The sequence below is a fragment of the Prosopis cineraria genome, unplaced genomic scaffold, assembly GCF_029017545.1.
Source record: "Prosopis cineraria cultivar Desert tree isolate PC_DT_omini unplaced genomic scaffold, ASM2901754v1 PC11, whole genome shotgun sequence".
Lineage (NCBI taxonomy): Eukaryota > Viridiplantae > Streptophyta > Magnoliopsida > Fabales > Fabaceae > Prosopis > Prosopis cineraria.
The window spans coordinates 34118733-34140119 of NW_026555342.1; the positions used below are offsets into that span (position 1 = coordinate 34118733).

Below are 21387 nucleotides of genomic sequence, written 5' to 3' on the forward strand. Positions count from 1 at the left end.
CAATGCCGATTACTTTAAAATCTTAGAAGAATGCAACTCCAGCAATGAAGGATGTAGTGTGGAGAACTTTAACAGTAAGATACTATTACTTTGCTTATTTTTTAAAACTTAATATTTGTAATCGTTTGTTTAAATTAACATGTTCATCTTGCAGTCAGGATTTGAGATCGAGGAGAAACGTAAGAAGTTTGTTCTATAAAAAGTTGGGATAGCCTTAAGATCTTTTAGAAGTTTTGTTACCCGTAAATTTTTAGCAAACCCTGACATAGAGGGTATCAAAGATGCAGTTCCTTCCCTTATTTTGACAATTGTAAGTGAGGATTAATGAAAAGCTTTTGTCAACTCATGCCGTAGTCCAGAGTTCAAAGTAATATTAATGTCATTTTATTTAATGTATTGTTGCTTTTGTTGTCACCTCCTTTTTATATTAATTGACTTGTCATGTTTTGTGTTTTTTCAAAGGAATTAAGCGCCAAAAATAAAAAGTTGGTGAAGAAGAATGAATATACATATAAGGTTGGACGTAAGCGATATGCGGGAGTTGAAAAGGGCTTGATTAAGAAAGAGCAAGTGTTGGAGGGTTCTATATCTTGTGGTAGGGTTTAGGCTAAGGCTCGAAAAAATAAAGCAGGTAATATTGACAACCCAAAAACAAAAGCGATTGTGAAAACAATAGCAAGTATTAATGATAGATAGATATAATGTTATTAGTTTTTACTTATTCACTTTGCTTTTTTTTGCTTCATAGGAGACTTTGACTCAGAAGGCATTAGCAAGCACTCAAACTGTTGGTGAGGATATATTGGAGAAGGCATTGGGGAATACTGGCCATCTTAGTCGTATTCGGGGCATTGGCTTTGGAGTCACAAGAAAATATTACTTTGGCGATGCATTCAAGTGCAGTAAAAAGGCTGCTTCTTTTGTTGAGGTTCAAGAGTTGAGGCAAGAGCTAGCAGAACAGAAGCAGCAGATACTAGCACAATTGCAACAGATACAAGAACAATCTAGACTCATTGACATGCTATTGAGTCGACATAAGTTAGGGTTTCCACAGGGCGACAGTACCCCTAGTGTGAACGATAGTTGCACAATCCCATCTCAGCTCCTACCTGAGGTATTATTATTCATTTTACTATAATCATACACATAATACTAATTTTATTATTCATATTACATAATTTTTTTCTTTTTTTAAATTTGTGTAGGGTGACGTCAATGTTGATTGTTTAGTAGAAGACGGCCACATGGTTGCACTGGGGCTATGTACAACATTGCTGGGCAAGTGATGCTTCACAATGAACACATCCCTGAAGGGATAGTAAAAGTCTCTTTGAAGACAATTGAGAATCTTAATTATGATCTACCCTACCCCACTCCGGATGCAAGGACAGTAGTAGATGCATTGCTCAGCTTTGTTGCATGGCTGATTCGTCTTCGTATTTCAGCACCATCTCTAAAAGTATATTTGTTAAACTCAGTTGAAAATTAACTTCTTTTGCATTTTTTTATATTTGATATCTAACAATCTTATATGCTAGAAAAATTAGCCTGTTGATAAGCCGGTGGGAAAGAAAGCACCAGAGGCTATGAAAGCATTCACTACTAAGTAGAAGAAGGGAAAGGATAAGAAGAGCTCTGACAAATCCAAGGAGTCCATCACATTTCCCCAAAAGATACCGGTTTTCCCTCAAGCCCATCTGCCTAAAGTCCCTCAGCCTCAAGCCTCTAAAAGTCAAATCGCACCCAATAAAAATTGGCAATTGCTTAAGAGCTATGCTAAGATGCAAGAAGGAGTGCTGCTCCCTTTCCCTCAGTCTTTTGACCAAGTTAACAATAAGGTATTGGCTGATTTATTCAACCATGTACAGGCTACCACTACTCTATGTAACTTATATGTGAGGTATGTTTCTAAAACCTTTCATTAAACATTGAGCTATACACACACACACACACACACTTTAATCATATATTGTTCTATTTATTTCAATATTTAAGGAACCTCTACACTACCATGCTTGCTGGAATAGATATAGCATGAAGGATTATATTTGTCAGTCCTCATATGGTCTCTCCTTATGGCCACGACATAATGAGTCCTAAGCAAGGACTAGAAATATCTCAAAAGCTTTCAAAGTACTTCTAGCAACATGGTGCCGACAAGAACACGATATTCATAGCACCTTATTGTGAAGGGTAAGTTACTTTACAGTACTTCACTTTAATTTATTCAAAATTTAATTATTTATATGATACTTTTTAATTGTAATTTTTACTATAATTTTATTATTCATATTAAATAATTTTTTTCTTTTTTTAAATTTGTGTAGGGTGACGTCAATGTTGATTGTTTAGTAGAAGACGGCCACATGGTTGCACTGGGGCTATGTACAACATTGCTGGGCAAGTGATGCTTCACAATGAACACATCCCTGAAGGGATAGTAAAAGTCTCTTTGAAGACAATTGAGAATCTTAATTATGATCTACCCTACCCCACTCCGGATGCAAGGACAGTAGTAGATGCATTGCTCAGCTTTGTTGCATGGCCGATTCGTCTTCGTATTTCAGCACCATCTCTAAAGGTATATTTGTTAAACTCAGTTGAAAATTAATTTCTTTTGCATTTTTTTATATTTGATATCTAACAATCTTATATGCTGGAAAAATTAGCCTGTTGATAAGCCGGTGGGAAAGAAAGCACCAGAGGCTATAAAAGCATTCACTACTAAGTAGAAGAGGGTAAAGGATAAGAAGAGCTCTGACAAATTCAAGGAGTCCATCACATTTCCCCAAAAGATACCGGTTCTCCCTCAAGCCCATCTGCCTAAAGTCCCTCAGCCTCAAGCCTCTAAAAGTCAAATCGCACCCAATAAAAATTGGCAATTGCTTAAGAGCTATGCTAAGATGCAAGAAGGAGTGCTGCTCCCTTTCCCTCAGTCTTTTGACCAAGTTAACAATAAGGTGTTGGCTGATTTATTCAACCATGTACAGGCTGCCACTACTCTATGTAACTTATATGTGAGGTATGTTTCTAAAACCTTTCATTAAACATTGAGCTATATACACACACACACACACACTTTAATCATATATTGTTCTATTTATTTTAATATTTAAGGAACCTCTACACTACCATGCTTGCTGAAATAGATATAGCATGAAGGATTATATTTGTCAGTCCTCATATGGTCTCTCCTTATGGCCACGACATAATGAGTCTTAAGCAAGGACTGGAAATATCTCAAAAGCTTTCAAAGTACTTCTAGCAACATGGTGCTGACAAGAACACGATATTCATAGCACCTTATTGTGAAGGGTAAGTTACTTTACAGTACTTCACTTTAATTTATTCAAAATTTAATTATTTATATGATACTTTTTAATTGTAATTTTTATCATAGGGGACACTAAATGTTGCTTGTGATCAATCCAATTTTAGGGAAGGTGTGGTACCGTGACCTTATTCGAAGTGGCCATCCCTCTAACAGACCACATATTGTGGAAATGATTAATCAGTAAATTGATTAATTTGTTTGCATATATGCAATTTGTTCTATTTGTATGAATATTTCTTATGTCAAGTTTTCTATTTCACGTTAGAGCTATTGTCATGTCCTGCACTAATGTTGATCAACAATTTCGACAACTAGTAAAGGGCAGCGATTGATTTGATACAACAGCATTATGGACAGTTGTCAAAGTATATGTATTTATTATTAATTATATTAGAAATGTCACTATATAGGTCATGTCATATTATTAATTAATTATTCGGTTATTTTATCCATTGTATGATTGTAGTGCCCAAAGCAAGCAGACAAAGTTAGGGATTGTTGGTACGCTATCATGAAATTCATGAAGGACATAATCCAACATGCTCCAACTAGAATTCTTCCGAATGATGTAATTGTCTTCCTATTCTATTTTATTAGTTTTTATCAATAAACATAATTTTAATTTGTTGTTGTTGCATATATTACTACAAGGATACATACTGTGACATGTATACTCATGCTCAAATGGAAGAAGTCCTTGAAGAGTTAGCACACGATATTGTTGAAGCATGGTTTACTTTCAATAGCCAGCAGCAGTGACAATTAGGAAACTTAGGCAAATTTTGAAATTTGGAGCTTCATGTTTTAACCACTAGTTGCTTTAATTTAAGCAATTCAAGTTGTATATAAGTTTTTTTATAGGAATTCATTGTACATTTATATGTATATACGTAACTATTATTAGCTATAATTTGTGTCTGGGTGTTCGAATATCTTTTTGTAATTTACAATGCTGGGAGATTGCTAGAAATGTAGGGTAGATAATGAAAAAAATTAGGTCATAATATTCAACGGTTATGAGAGAAAACTGTTTAATATGAGTAGAAAACTATTCAGCGGTTTCATCATACAACCACTGAATAAGTATATATATTCAATGGTTATTAGTGAATAACCATTGAATAAGAGGAAAATATTCAGTAGGTTTTAGTCCAAAACCGTTGAATATTATCTCTCACAATTTCTTATTTTCAAATTCCAAAAATTTATGCAACAATTTTAAAATAAAAACTATTGAATAAATGAAAAATATTTAACAGTTAAAAACCGTTGAATAAATGGTCATAGAATATTCAGCGCTAGCTTACTTAACGGTTCATAATCGTTAAATAATAAGGAAAATAACCGTTTTATATTTTCTTTTTTGTAGTAGTGTTTTTAATATGTGATAACAATCTTGGTAGGTCCATCTTATGCTCTTTATTCCAGCTGATTATTTATTTAGGTCCAAGTCCAATTCATGCTACTACATACTTTGCTATTTTATTAACAACCTGCCAAAGAAACTAAATGTGTGTTTGGTTGGGAAGTTTTGGAGGGAACTCCCCTCTCCTCATTTGGTTAAGAAATTTTAGAGGGAAGGGAAAATAAAATAACCCTTTCCTTCCCCTCATATGGCTCCCCTGCAAATTAGGGTTTTTTGAAAGGGAGCTTTTTTTTTTTTACTATTTTACCCTTACTTATTTTTTAATACTTTAAATATACCCATAACTTAAAAAACTCTCTTTCATATCAAATTGTGCTTCACTCCCAAACCTCAACTGACCTCATTGGATTTTTTTTAAAAAAAGTTACATTTGATCATATTTTATTATATATTTAGTTATATATTTCTTATAACAAATTGTTATCATTATAATTATTGGGTTAATTTTTTTTATATATTAACAATATGATAGTATGAGAGTAAATTTTAAAATAATCATGCAATTTAAATTAAGGTGTGAAATTATTTTCTACAAGAAAAAATTAAAAAAATTTAAACTAATATATAGAGATATAATAGTAAATTAATTATTACCTCCCCTCCCCTCCTAAGCCAAACAAAAGATCATTAAAAACCCCTCCCCTCTCCTCCCCTCCAACAAAACCAAACAAAGTAACATTAAAATCCTCCCCTCCCCTCTCCTTCTCTCCCGTTGAACCAAATACACTCTAAAACTTGTGCATATACCTTGGGGAAAGGCTACGTGAAAGCAAGCATGAGTGTTACTTTGCACCATACCTTAACTCGTAAGAAAAAGATTTTAACTTAATTAATTTTATATATATACACATTCTGTAAATCTGCACATAATTTATATACTACTTTGCAAAGACCATTAGCAATTGGTGATTATTTGCCCAAAAAAGAACGTCATCGTGGTTTTGTGCTCCAGCCACTATAAACTGGTAAAGGATATGAAGAATGGATTGAACTCGTAATATTCTTTACTTTATGCTTGGTAAGTTTTTATAATATATGTGTATAACTCCATGCATGTTTTTTATTACAGGATTGTGGTAACTTACCAAACCATAAAGAGAAAAGGAAACCTCCCCAACTAAAGGTAACGACTTGGTTATGCCTTAAGGTTAGCAGCTAGTTTGATTATGACCTTATCGACCCAGCTATAATATCAATTTTATTCATTTGATTTAATACTGATTATATGTTCTTGTCAACAGAGTCATAAACAACCGAAGGGAAGTAATGCATGTGGATACGGTGTAATAATACACTTGATCAACATCATCACCTCAGGCATAAGAGTTTTTTGAAGAGGTAAAATTATATTTTTGACCAGAATGTTTTATTTATTTATTTATTTTGTTTGTTGACAGAGTTGACGTTTTATTCTGTTTTTAACAAACAGATGTTCGAACCAATTCATTTACTGATGAGCAATTAAGAGGCATTCGATTTCAATGGGCAAGCTACTTTTCAGAACTCCTGAAATTGTGAGTTCAATTTTCCATGTTTTGGTGTTTAAAAATCCTGCTCATTGTAGTTACTTTATTAGTTCTGTAGTTATTTGATTATAAATGTTGAAATATGCGTTGTAGTAGATTGGTTTTTAGTTTCTGGCTGGCTATTGACTATATTTCTAAGTTATTTTCTGTAAATATGAAGGTTGAGTAGAAAAATAAACATGATTTAAAAAAAAAAAAAAAACCATACCTTTCCATAGCAGTTATATTCATAACCAGTGTGAAATGTGTACACTTTTAACACCTGTTATATATGATCATAACCAGCGTTAAATGTCCACTCTTCACACGGGCTATGTACATAACTAGCATTAAAAATGCATTAAATATTTTCTCTTTTTATTAAAATGAGATTTCAATGCAATCCTTTTCAACTTCGACTATTGGCACTTTTCTTATTGATTGTTTTCACACCAGTTCTAGAACCAGTGTTAAAAAGTTAATTTTAACCGGCATGAAACGTTCTTTCCATAATAATGATGCCTTTTTAAAAGTGGTGCCGATGATGACTTTTATTGAAAAGTGCTGACACTATCAATGTTTAATGTAGCTGGCAATGCTTTGACAGCATTTTTTTGAGATTTTTTTTTGAAAGTATCATTGCATAAATGTCACTACTATATAATTTTTTTTTAAGCAAATAAGTAATCTATTTTTATTTTTGGTCAGCACCCAACAAGTAATTAATCTAATTCTAAGCATACTAATATAATAATTTTGTCCTAGATATTATGAAAGCAATTGAGGAAGAATTTATTAACCTCATAGGTTGTGTAGTCTGTTTTGGCCCTCTATTATCCATTTTCACGTACCGTTGTTTGAAAGTCCTTTTAGCTAGCATCCATCCTCCTAGGTCCTCCTCGAGAGCAACGAGAGGGTCATTAACAAGTGGTTGATTAGCTTTTTGGTTTCCTGCCATCTTCGGTTGATCTTCCATCTTTTCCAATGAGCCTTGTTCCTGAGATTTTTCTTGTTGCAAGAGGGAGCACTCCTGCTTTCTATGACCATACTTTCCGCAATGGAATCATACTACATCCAGACCTTCATACTCAACTTTGTAAATTCTATTTCTGATAACAAATTTGGATTTTAGTCGCTGATTCAAGTCCACCTCAACGCTAACTCTAGCAAAATGTCCTCGCTCCATCGTAGTTCCCCTGTTCTTACAGTAGGCTAAGGTATTCATATAAACCTTCAGCACCTTCCCACACATATTACCTAATTCTAGCATTAGTTCTTCAGAGTAACAATGCGTTGGCAGCGTAGGAACCCTCGCCCATACAGCTATTTTTCCTATCGAGTTGCTATAGGGGTTGAAATTTGGAGACCACCTTTGTACTGCAAGGTAATGGCCTTGGATAAGCCATGGGCCTTCAAAAAGTAGTTTCTGGCTCAGAGCTTTATCTTCTGATCCAAAGGTAAAATAATTATTTAGCAGGTCAATGAGTTCAAAGTTCGACGATTTCAAAATCCACTCAATCTTCTCACGCATCACCTTCAACATCATGCTTCTTCCCAATACTGTAACTATCACAGCATCCTTCCATGGCATACATAACTTCTTCCTGCGCTCATTAGATATATTAATCTGCAGCAAATTATCCAGCATAGCTTTTTGATCTTCCGTGAGCTTTGGGATCATCTGTTGCTCCTCTTGCAGCCACTCCTTCATCAGTTCATCATATCCTTTCTCAACACTCTAGTTTTCTTCCCTGAGCAGCTTCTCTTTATAAGAGATTTAGGTTTTAGCCTGTTCATTGCTTTTTGTCTTCGTAGCTTGTTCTTTAGCCCTGGGTTCTTTAGCTTCCTTCATCTGAGCATCATCACATCCGCTCCCCTATTCCTCCATTTCTACTTTTGGTGATCGTTTCCTAGTACTCCTTGCAATCATGTCTTCATCTTGTTTAGAGAGACCTTCGTCACCCTTCTCATCCAGCTTGACTTCTGTGCCCATCGAACACCCATGCCCTTTCACACTCGCACTCACTCTCTCACTTCTCTCGCTCATCGTCCTCAAGACGAAGTTCTTATAACCCAGTCCTTTTCAACTTTGACGATTGACACTTTTCTTATTGATTGTTTTCACATCAATTCTAAAACCAGTGTTAAAAAGTTAAGTGAAACATTCTTTCTATAATAGTGATGCCTTTTTAAAAGTGGTGCCAATGATGACTATTATTAAAAAGTGATGACACTATCAATGTTTAATGATGCTGGCAATGCTTTAACAGCATTTTCTTTTTGAGATTTTTTTTTTTCAAAGTACCATTGCTTAAATGTCACTACTATATAATTTTTTTAAGCAAATAAGTAATCTATTTTTATTTTTGGTCAGCACCCAACAAGTAATTAATCTACTTCTAAGCATACTAATATAATAATTTTGTCCTAGATACTATGAAAGGAATTGAGGAAGAATTTATTAACACACATATCTTTAATATATATATATATATATATATATACATATAATATTTTTTTGAACAATTATAATATATTTTACTTTAATTATTTATATATTTTTACAGCTAAGCATTATAAATAGGAAAAATGACAATAAAATTCCTTTGACTTATGTAAATGATATTTTGATCCCTCGAAATACTATAATTTCCCTTAAGTTCCTAAGGACTTTTCTATCATTAAGAAATTAATGTAAATGACCAATTGCCCTTAGTTCAGGATTTCAAATGCAAACTTATGAATTGCTATTACATTCTTGTGATTTTAAGAAGAAAAGTTAAAAATTTTAGAACAAAACTTGTGAATTATAATTGATATTTGCAACACTTAAGGAATATTAGGATTTCAAATGTGAATTTGCAAATTGTTATTAAATTATTGTGACTCTAAGAAGAAAAGTTTTGAATTTTAGAACAAAATTTGTGAATGGCAATTGATATTTGCATCATTTGAGAAATATTAGATTTTCAAATGCAAACTTGCGAATTGTTGTTGAATTCTTGTGATTTTAAAAAGAAAAGTTGTGAATTTTGGAACAAAACTTGTGAATCAATTGATATTTGAACTAAGGATAATTTAGTCATTGATATTAATTCCTTAATGATAGAAAAATCCCTAGAGTAGTATGGAGCAAAATATTCACATGTTTATGCATTTACATTTTAGTGGATAATTAATAAATAAGTATAAGCAATAAAATAAAATTTCAGTTTAAAGATCTTTGTCTTGAACTACTTCTACCTTTTTTTTAATATATCGGATTAATATTAATAAAATAATAGCAATAAATATTATAAAAAATACAAATAACATCTTCACTAACCTCAAAAAACCTTCAATAATATTTAAAAAATATAAAGCAATAGATGTTATAGAATCATGAAAGACTTGGTATGAACCAAATTGGATATGGCACCTCAGTGAAGCTAGATCTTTCAAATGTATAGTAATCAACCATTTTATCCATCCTACGATGCCTTCCAATTCTCAAGCCTTTCCATTCATCCGTGATTTTAAAAAGAAAAGTTGTGAATTTTGGAACAAAAGTTGTGAATCAATTGATATTTGAACTAAGGATAATTTAGTCATTGATATTAATTCCTTAATGATAGAAAAATCCCTAGAGTAGTATGGAGCAAAATATTCACATGTTTATGCATTTACATTTTAGTGGATAATTAATAAATAAGTATAAGCAATAAAATAAAATTTCAGTTTAAAGATCTTTGTCTTGAACTACTTCTACCTTTTTTTTTAATATATCGGATTAATATTAATAAAATAATAGCAATAAATATTATAAAAAATACAAATAACATCTTCACTAACCTCAAAAAACCTTCAATAATATTTAAAAAATATAAAGCAATAGATGTTATAGAATCATGAAAGACTTGGTATGAACCAAATTGGATATGGCACCTCAGTGAAACTAGATCTTTCAAATGTATAGTAATCAACCATTTTATCCATCCTACGATGCCTTCCAATTCTCAAGCCTTTCCATTCATCCGTGATACCCTTAACACATGGAAAACGATAAGCAAAATAAATACAATTTCCTTGGATAAACTCTTTAGGGCACTGAAGAGCATCATTAGACACCACAAAACTTTTCCAATACCCAATGAATAACATACGATTTCCCAAGTTTTTAACTTCTATCCATCTAGGTTCTTTACTCATGTCCAACTTGAACACTTGGCTATCCACAATCTTGGGTGGACTAGTATACTCCTTTCCTGCCGTATCATTAAGCATTTCCTTCAACCTAAAGATTGAGTTGCAAACCAAATAAGTAAGGAACAACTCCCCTGATGAAGGATCAATTGCAAGAGTCCGAAGAATGTCACCATGAGATTCCCAAGAATTAAGAATACAACCATCACCATCATAAATGAAGTCCTCGGGACCCGTTTTCCCTCTTATTATAGGAAATCTTCTTTAGGAAGCCTTGCTAAAATTTTGGCTTTTATGGGTTCTTTTTGCAAATCATAAAAACCAAAGAGTTTAATAGTGAGTTATTGGTCAAAGCATACAACTTTCCATCAATAATCTCTGCATGCATGAACGCCAATGCTGTAGACACATCTTCTTTGACGATAGTCCACGACTCATTTGAAATCCAACTAAATGCAAACACATAGCTACGATGAAAGAGACATGCCACAACACAGTTTGGGTCATTGGGCTCTGTTGATGCCACAATATTCCTAATTTTACTTTTTACTTTCAACCTTGACGGTATATAGACCTTAGCATTCATTATTGGGTTGAAGAAGAAGATTCGCACATCAGTTTCTTGAACATAATCAAAAGAATTGTTGAAAGATTCAACCATGATCATCCAACCTTTTATTGTGCCATAGCAATGATGGAAGAATTCATGTGATAACCCTGTGGAGTTGAAGACTCTTCCTCTGGGCAAGTCGAAGAAAGGAAGGTTTTTCATTTCCATTGTTTGAAGAAAAAGAAGTGGCAATTCAGGTGATGGAAGACAATGTTTGTTAGCAATGCATTTAATGGCTATGGACCTCCAATTATAGCATACAGCTAGGGTTTGAAGGTAATCAATGACGCCTAAGTGTTTAGAATGAAGCCCAAGACATCATCTCCAATTAGTGACCATTTGTTGTAAATGCTTCCTTGTTCTTTAATGTCCATTTCTCCTTTCCCACTACCACCACCTGCAATATGTGCCTTCTCGTTGTTACTACTTCCTTCGTCAGTATTGTTCATTGCTTTTCTCTCATTATCATCATCATATGCGATTTCCACCTTTTTGTTGCTATTGCTTCTTTTGATTACTCTTCCCTCATCATCTTCATTTATAGCATGTGCTTTTTTGTTATTGTTGCTCCATTCTTCTTCTTCTTTATTGCCATTTGTTATACTTCAAAAAGAGGTGAGTTCGAAAAATACGTTAAGAAAAACCTATCATATATAATTAATGGTTATGTTCATGTCAAAAAATCATTTTTCTTATGCAAATCTGCTCAAGGATTTAAACTAACCAACGAATCTTCCTAGAAGTAATGCACAAATAATTTCTTTCCTTGTGGGTTGGACAAATGAACCAAATTATGTTTGTAATCATATCATTGAAATGAAAGAAGCTAATTTACATCATAAATGCTTTGCAAGAGATCTTGGGTAAAGAAGATAAACAAGCATAATTACCGAGTCAAGAGATGTTCTATGATTGGCCATATACACTCGATCCATGTCAGTTCCTTGCCACAACTTTCTTCTTTTTTTCTGTTCATTATTATGCTAAAAAAACAAGATAAAAAACATTAAAAAATATATTATAACTCAGGTTTGAGTTCCTTGAAAAGGCAAAAGTTTTTAAAATGATGCGCGGGGTGGTTCTCTCCAAATTGTGATTATTTTCGTGACTAAACATATTTTATTGTTATTGAAAAGCTTATCAAATTAGAATATAAAATACTCTCTTCGATCCTCAATATAATATAAGATATCTTTTAAAAATTTTATGTAATCGTTAATACAAAATATCTTATGATGGTAAAAAAAATCCAAAATATCTTACAAAACTTGATGGAAATAACAAAGAATTATTTCCAAAAATGCCCATTATCAATTGGTTCATACTTCATTTGGGTATCTTGTTTGAATTCGACTTCAAGATTTAATGATAAAGTTGATAATTATGATTAAGAGTAATTTATAATTGGACAAATGACAATAAAATCCCCAACAATTATATATCTAGGTCATCGAATTGCCAATTCCACTAAAATCCATAGAAACTTTTGTATCAATAAATTTTAAAGTGAAAAAGTTATTTTACTCTTATTAAAAATAACAAGCCCTAGTCACAATTTTTGTTTAGAGAATAAAAAATTTTAAAAAAATTAGTCTTTTAATTCCTCAACTTTTAACTCACTTGTAACTCAGTCCCTCAACTATGACTCGCTGCGACTCAGTCCTTTAACTATAACTCACTGTGACTCAGTTTCTCAACTTTTGATTCACCTATAATTCGGTCCTTATTTTTTAATTTTTTTAAAATTTCTTATCAAATAAGAGGGATAAAAGAAATGCTCATATATTATTCTAAAATACCCTCCTCTTACTCATTAATGTGAGATCTAAGCTAACATGAAAAAAAAAATTAACAAAAGTTGAGGGACTAAATTATTAGTGATTCAAAAGTTGAGGGACCAAGTCATAGTTCAGGGACTGAGTCACAGTAAGTCATAGTTGAGGAACTGAGTTACAAGTGAATTAGAAGTTCTAGGACTAAAAAATTAATTTTTCTAAATTTTTCTTATGCAAATTACAATAATTGAACAAAAAATTACAACTTTTCAAATATAATTTCTATTATAGAAGAACAAGCTCTCAAAATAACAAGTCCTAATCACAATTTTATTTAAGGAATAATAACTTTTGCTCTATGAATTGCAAGAGTTGAATAAAAAATTACAACTTATTAAATGTAATTTCTGTTATTAAAAAAAGTTCTCAACATAAGAAGTCCCAATCACAATTTTCATTTAAGGAATAATGACTTTCCTCAAAAAAATCACAATAATTGAATAAGAAATTACAACTTATTAATAAAAGTAAAATAGCCTTTTTAATTTAGAATTTATTGACATAGAAATACCTAGATATTTCAATAAAATTATATTATTACGAGAAACCAGATTTGAGGAAATTTTGTTATCATTTTCCCTTTTAATTTCTATAGACATTATTAAAAAAAAATTCAAAAGTCAGCACTAATTATACTCATTTTTCTTAATCCACGTGATTTAATTAAAAGCATCTTCTAAATAGGACCCGGAATGTATTTCATGCGAGTCTGAACATATAACATTCAATTATTTAAGAGCCAAAAATCAAAGAAAATAAAGACGGTATAAAGATAAATTGAAGAACTAAGAAAAAGACCCCGCCGTGAGAAGCAGAGGTGCCAATGGATTTCACTAGACGTCAATTTTCGATATATGAAGCAGAGGTAAATGAAGATAGTTGAAAAAAAACTACAGATCTAATCAAATTGGGCATAAACACAACGTTCAGCACAGATCAGAGACGCTTTGGTGGAGACAATTGAAAGTGAAAGAGAAGAAGGCAACAGCAAAACATACCTTCTGCTACTGGGTTGTGTCTCTGCCTTGGGATCTGCGCTTTCCTCTCCGCTTCCGTCTCTCTCACTCACCTGTGATCCCTCCCTTTCTCTCTCCCCTACCCAAAAATATCTTCCAAGTCTTTCTAAAATCTTATTATTTATTTCTACGGATCCCTCTTCGTTTGCTTTTTATTTAGCCAGGCAGAGTCATTTGAATTGGAAAAAAAAAATAAAAGAATAAAAGATAACCAGATTTTGCAAGGTCATAACAGTATAATTCTATATATGAATTATTTATTTGTTTCCGTTTTCAAAATTATTATTTTTGTATTTATTTTTAATTCATAAAAACACATATCTCACATAATTTGTTTGTGTATTTTTATTATTTTTAAATAATACGAAGATAGTTTTCTCATATTTTGATCCAAAATTTATTCAAAAAATATTTGGTATGAAATGAGTGGACAGGGTTTGTTCCATACCGCATGTTACGTGGAGGAAGGGAAAGGTAGGAGATCCCAATAATGATGGGAGGGTAATTGTTGCTAAAAACCCGGAAAAAAAGAATATTTATTATAAATGATCTTAAAAATAATAATTATTGAGAATGACCAAATACTAAAATATAAATTTTCAAAATATAAAATTGTTCTTAACTAAATCTTCTATATTTTCTCTAACTACATTTGAGATTGAATTTAACAGTTTTGTTACTGGCAATAGTAAATAAATAAATAATACTGGAAATCAAAGCAACTGAAAAGTTTAGTGTGTCTTGAAGATTCGCAAATTTGGAAAAAAGAGGAGTTAAATATCATCATCACATGATCATCGAATCAATTCATCATAATGTTAAATAAGTCTAAAGATAAATTCACACTAAAAAATCTTTTTAAACCAACGAAAACATAAAATGTAATAATTTTTAAAAAATTTAATTTTTAAAAGTAATGATTTCAAAATTATAGTCAATTAATCATTTAAAAAGTAATTATTTCTTAAAATTTATTGATTTAATTAAATTTAATACTATATTTTGTTTTTTATTTATGCGAAATTGAAATACGCACGACTGTTTTTTTAAAGATTTTTTTATAATTTATGCAATACCATTAATTTTAAAATATTGTTAATATGTTTGTACATTAAAATTATAATAGTTAATTACATTTATCTTGGTCCTTCAGTCTAATTCGAATTTTTATGATCTTTATGATAGATATTTTTTTCCCGGTCCTTAGCAATAATTTTCTCATGATAGGACCGGACGTGAGTGGCCTCTCACCTCTCTTCTCAGTTGCCCCACGCACACGCATGACGAATGTGAAAACTGAAAAATAAAAGAGAGTTGAACTCTATTGAATAAAGTTCGGAATAAAGGTCGGACCTAAAAAATTAAGTTTGAAAGTTTCGTTTTAAATAAGTGTTCGAGCTTTAAAAATTAAATTTTTTTTTAAAGTAATCGGATTTGAGAGTTTGTGAAAAAGAACTTGGGCTTGAGTGACCCTTCAAACTCTAATAAACCAAGTTATTTTATATACACACACATACATACATATATTTGACTACCAAACACACAATTTAATTAATATTTATTGTAGGTGATAAACAAAAAATTGCAGAGATAATTGACATTAAATCTTCACTTCTATTTTCAACAAGTGGACCTACATCTGATGGATTTAATATTTTATTTTTAAATGATGATGAGGAGAATTTAGATTTACATTGATGAAGATTAAAAATTTTCATCTTAAATTTAAAATTTTAAATCTTTTTTGAATTTTATGTGAGATTTTAATTTATTTTATATTGAATTTTATAATATTATGTTTAAATTAAAATGTTTGATTTTTTTGGAAAAGAAAGCTTAAAGGCCAGGCCTTGAGCCCTGTAAATAAGGGCCAGGCTTTAAAATTAGGTTAAATTTTAGGTAATTGAATTTTAAAACCTGAACCTTTAAGGGCTGGACTCATAAAGGTCAAGCCTGCTCTGATTTCCACTTCTACCATTGAGTCTTTCATCCTTCCCACTTTTTTCATTTTAAATTTGAAAAAAAAATTAATCTACATGTTCTTTTCTTGTTTGAACAGCAATTAATCTACATGTTCTGTCGCCATGGCTTTATTCAACCTTAAATTATTAATTCTTGTGAGATAAAGAGTTTTTTTATTTAACTTATTTTATAAAAACATCACTTTTTTTTTAATATCTATTTTGTGGGTGTGTAGAATGTTTGTGTTTTTTTTTTGTCAAGTTTAGAATGTTTGTTTAAAAACTTATTTATTTTAGTTTATTTTATGAAAAAAATCCTTATTTTTTTGAAAAATATCTATTTTATGAATTTTAATTATGTTTTTTAAAATATTGAAAATAATTAGAGTCTGAAAAAGAATAAATTTTTGATTATTTCAAGAAAATACTTTAAGTGGCTTTCTAAAATAATCTTATATAATAGATGAAAGAGAATGTTTTAAAATGGTAGGATAGACAAATATATCGTAAAATTTTAAAATAATTAAATAATAAATTTAAAAAAAAATAAAGAAAGAAATCATAAAATTTAAAAATAACTAAGGGAAAATGCCAATCAAAGATCACTAGAGTATATTTATATTAGTCAATGACCAATAAATTCTGAAATTCATCTATAGTCCCTTAATCCTTAACTCATTAATTTTTATGTGAAACGTACAATATTTTCTCAAAATATAAAATAATAATAAAAAGTTACCCTCACTATCACTGCCGCCGACCACCAGAGTGTAGTTGGAGATCCTACTATAGGCATGGTCACCTATGGCCGGTCACTGGAGCTTCAGCCCCAATGACATTCTTTAAAAAAAAAAAAATTGGTAAAAGTGGCCAAAGAGGCATTTGATCCCACAACCCATTGACCATCAAAAAACTAGGCCACCAAACGCTTTTAATTATATATGACAAAAACATATATGTAGCAATACAAGTTTTTAAACAACTTTTAGATTATAACATAACGGTATATTGTTAATTCTTGAACAATATTTGTTATTTTACTAATGTTACTTATTAATCTAACATGCCCAATTACAAATTAGGAACTTTAAAGTTTCATGCACTTTACCTGTTAAAGTCAAAATGTATTGGATTATTGTCAATATATAAATGGATACTTATTGATGAATGACTAACACTTATATAATTAAGCACATCTTATCATCTTTTCATTAAAATCTGAATGGATTGTTGTTGATTTCAAAATAACTATTGTTAAACTTGAATGAATATTTGTTAATGAAGGACTAACATTTATATAGTTTAAGTTCATCTTATTCAATTTTCTAACTTGGTAAAGCCCCAAATGAATTTTTATTAATTATGAATGCATTGTTGTGAATACCCAAATGGATACTTATTTTTTTATGATTGAAAGCACAGATCTAATAGAACGAATGCATAAACAACAAGCCATTTAGATTTTGACAACAATGAAATACAAATTAACAACAACCTTTTTAGGATTTTACAAGCTAGGAAACACGAATAGGATAGGTTTAACTGCACAAGTTTTAGTCCTTCATCAATAAGTATTCATTTGAGTTTTTCAATAATGCATTCATAATTAACAACAATTCATCAAGGCTTTAACAAATTATAAAAATGGATAAGATGGACATAATTATATAAGTGTTAGTCATCATCAACAAGCATCTATTCAAGCTTTAACAACAATTATTTTGAAATTAATAGCAATCCATTTAGGTTTTAACAAAAATTGATAGGATGAGCTTAATTATACAAGTGTTAGTCATCATCAACAAGTATCCATTCGTGTTTTGACAACAATCATTTCGTGATAATAACAATACATTCAAGTTTTAACAAATAAGATGCATAAAGTTTTAAAGCTCCTAATTTATAATTGACCATGCTAAATTAACAAGTAACATTAGTAGTTTAGTCCTTCATTAATAAGTGTTATTCTAAAATTAACAACACACCGTTATGTTATAACTTGAAAGTAGTTTAGAAACTTAAATTGCTACATTTTTCTGCTATATATAATTAAAAGTTCTTTGTGGCCTAAAGGTTTTAGGTGGCCAAGGGGTTATCGGATCAAACCCCCTTTGGCCACCTTTACCATTTTTTTTAAAAAAGTTATCGACTGTGATGATAGGTCTCCGGCGACAGTCCGATGGCTAGCATTTGTGATAGTTGGAGTGACTTTTTTTTATTATTTTATATTTTAGAGGTAATTTGGTCGTTTCACATAAAAATTAATATCAATCAAGGACCAAGGGACTATAGTGAAATTTCAGAATCTATTAATCCTTGATTGATATAAATATACTCCAGTGGTCCTTAATTGATATTTTCCCAATAACTAATTAATAATCACATTTTATTATTGTAACTAAATATAAAATAATATCTTCTTTCTAAAAAATACTTACAAAATAAATTTCTTTTCATAAAATCTAAAAAATATTTATTTTTAAATTTTAAACACACGAGTCTTAAACTTTTAAAAATAATCAAATTTAAAAGAAAAAGAAGATTTCTAAAGTAACTTTTTAAATAATATGATGGGGTAGATGAGAGAGAATGTCTTAAAAAAAGTGATACATAAAAATATCATAAAATTTTATAATAATTAAATAATAAATTATTTTTAAAAATAAAAAATTAAAGAAGATATTAAAAAATTTAAACATATCTAACTAATAATTACTTTTTTTATTATTATAACCAACATAAGATAATATCTACTTTTTATAGAATCTTTACAAAATAGATCTCTTTTTATAGAATCTCTAAATTATCTAAAAATCACTTATTTTTTAATTTTAAGTAAATGGGCTCAAAAATACTATTAAAATTTATAAAAATATTTTTTTTGCAACAAAAATAATATTAAATAAGAAAAAAGTTGAGAATATTAATTTTTTAAAATTAAAATTAAAATTAGACAAAAAAAAAATAAAAATAAAAATATTTATAATTAATATGAATATTCAGATCAGTTCAAATAAACCAAATCTGTATAACTTGGATATCCTCGAATTACTTGCCCCAGTAAAAGCTTGTTTGATCCGAGAAAAATGGGGCCACACGAGGCTCCTCTGTTGTCTGTCCTCCCTTTAGATTTGGAAAACCTGAAAGGACTTATCCGACAATATTTATTTAAATTATATTTTTTACTTAAAAAAGGTGCAAGGCATCGGAGGTGCTCCCAGAACGATTGGACCCTGTGAGATTCCTTCTCTCTTTTCCCGTACGTACAAGTGCAGTTGCGAATAGCGAAGTCGCTGAACCTCCAACCCAGGGGCATCTCCCGTTATTTCTCTTATTCGTCACAAAGCATACTCCTCCATACAATTTGGAAAGCCAACAATTTGGAAACCTCCTCCTCCGATTTGAACTAAATGTCTTTAGATTTAAAGAGTTTCTTATAAAAATATTTACAGATAAATCATTAATAAGATTTTTGTATCACAACAAAATTTGATCTTATCATCTTGTAGATTATATTATAGACTTACAAACTAGACCAACTTTTGGTAGTAATATCATTGATTATTTTGATTTAAGTAATAATTATTTTTTTTAAAAAATGACTAAAATGAAATACTAAATTACAATTTCTCGTGTACAAATTTTTTAATTAGTGAAATAAAACAACTAAATATCACGATTATTTCAATTTAACTAGTAATTTAAATAATGTCTTTTTTTCTTAGGTGACTACTTTTCAATCTAGATGTAGAGCCCACCTTAATTTTGTCTAATTCCTTAGAGATAAACCATAGGCCTCAATGCTCTATAGTCAAGATGATAAGTTAAATATTAAATATAGAGTATGTTGGTTCTAATTTATTATAGGGAAGAAAGAGTATTCAGCACACCAAATTGTTGGTTCTATTTTACAGTAACTTTTCACCAATTTGGATTGAATTCAGCTCAAATGTACTAAATTAGTCAGTAGTATCATATTAGTACTATACTACTACATTTTATTGGCGATAGCTTGGCTAATTTGAGACCAAAGGAATATACATATATGTTACTGACGGGACATGAGTTAAGCATCAATGTGTCCTTTCATTTTCGGTTATACATATACATATGCATATATGTGTGTGTGTGTGAAAATTTTATTTTATTAGTTGTTTTTACAGACATTCTTTAATGAGATCCATAAAAGGCATATAAAGTATCCCTACGAAGCTCTTTGAGCCCTCTAGCTAATGGTACTGAATTCATACTCAAACAATCATTTATTTAAAAGATGGACATCCGAATCCAAAATAGTTTGTTTTTACATCAAAACACACACAAAGGTGTCCAACTCACAATGCCAATTGCCATTAGCACCAAAGACACTTTGACCATCTTAAATGGACCGCACACAACATGACAATTCAATCATAACAAAAAAATTAAGCATTCACACTCAAAATGACTATTAAAACCCCAATTCACAACAACATAAAGGGGTGGATAAAATCTAACACACATGTCAACTTAGTCATTTTGGTATATCCATCTCTTTAAATATATCACATGTAAGTGTAACTTGGCCAAGCACACATACTTAATCCACAACATCGACCTTAGACTAAGATACCTACACCCTTATCACAAATTCATATCAACGGATAATCACAACAATGTTATGTTCTTGACTTGGCATTATATATTGATAATATTCGTTACAATACCCAAAAGAGGAAAGGAAGAGCTATACAACTATGCTCTTCACTCTTCAAATGCCCCTTCCTTCCCCTTGTCCCTATCAGAGCCCTCACTTGTAAAATATAACCACAGGGTGAGATAAACATCTCAGTAACCAATATAGTTCATCAAATACTTATTATCACAGATAACCATGATAAAGTATCAAAACTAAGGTAATTATCGAGTATATCTGATTTATGAGATAAATACATCTTTTCACAACAATTCCACGCAATTTCACACTAGCATGATCATCTAACCACCGAACCTCCAATGCTCCCCAACATGAAACCATGGGCTCTCCTGGATCAACCACTTATTAACCTGGGTACACTTTTGGTGGTAGAAACACTTGGTCAAAGGTAATCTAACCTACTTACAGACTATAATTTTTCCCTCTTTACATACTTAAAATAAAGGCATCGTTGACTCCTAACCGTACCTTAATGGGTACTAGGGAGTTGCTAGACTACTTAGATGTCTTAGGGTAACAGTCCCATATAATGCTACGCCAGATGTCTCATGGTGCCAGCCCGACCACATGGATTTTTCACTCACATATCTCCACACACATACATCCTTACATATCTCGGGTAAACTCCTTGTAACATCTAAAAATCTCAAATCTGGAAAAATTGATTAAATAAGGGATAAATTAGTTTAAAATATGATTAATTTATTTAATTGTGTTTTTGGGTTGCTAATTGGATTTTGGGTCATATTTGGCTCTAAATTGAGATAGGATGAAAATCAAATCAAGTTGAGTGGTATCGGGGGGAGCAAAATCAACCTGTTG

At 30.8% G+C, this 21387-nt stretch overlaps 2 protein-coding genes across 2 annotated transcripts; both read right to left on the minus strand.

Annotated features, from left to right (window-relative positions):
* Window positions 1–7328: 7328 nt before the first annotated feature.
* On the minus strand, window positions 7329–7976 carry LOC129286480 (uncharacterized). Its single transcript, XM_054922438.1, has one exon. The coding sequence runs from the start codon at window positions 7974–7976 to the stop codon at window positions 7329–7331; it is 648 nt and encodes a 215-aa protein (XP_054778413.1).
* Window positions 7977–11347: 3371 nt separating this feature from the next.
* LOC129286481 (uncharacterized) lies at window positions 11348–13969 on the minus strand. The gene is made up of 3 exons (XM_054922439.1): window positions 13891–13969; window positions 11948–12040; window positions 11348–11660 (listed from the first exon to the last, which is right to left on the minus strand). Exons 2-3 carry the CDS (start codon window positions 12031–12033, stop codon window positions 11348–11350), a joined length of 399 nt encoding a protein of 132 aa, XP_054778414.1. The 5' UTR covers window positions 12034–12040; window positions 13891–13969.
* Between the last annotated feature and the right edge of the window lie 7418 nt (window positions 13970–21387).

What these genes read in the sequence shown, in the direction of transcription:
- LOC129286480 (XM_054922438.1), bottom strand. Translation starts at nt 7,976, where the DNA reads ATGAAGGAGTGGCTGCAAGAGGAGCAACAGATGATCCCAAAGCTCACG.
- LOC129286481 (XM_054922439.1), bottom strand. Translation starts at nt 12,033, where the DNA reads ATGAACAGAAAAAAAGAAGAAAGTTGTGGCAAGGAACTGACATGGATC. An exon ending in ATAGAACATCTCTTGACTCG is followed by an intron (nt 11,661 to 11,947) that starts GTAATTATGCTT and finishes CTCTTTTTGAAG; the next exon opens with TATAACAAATGGCAATAAAG.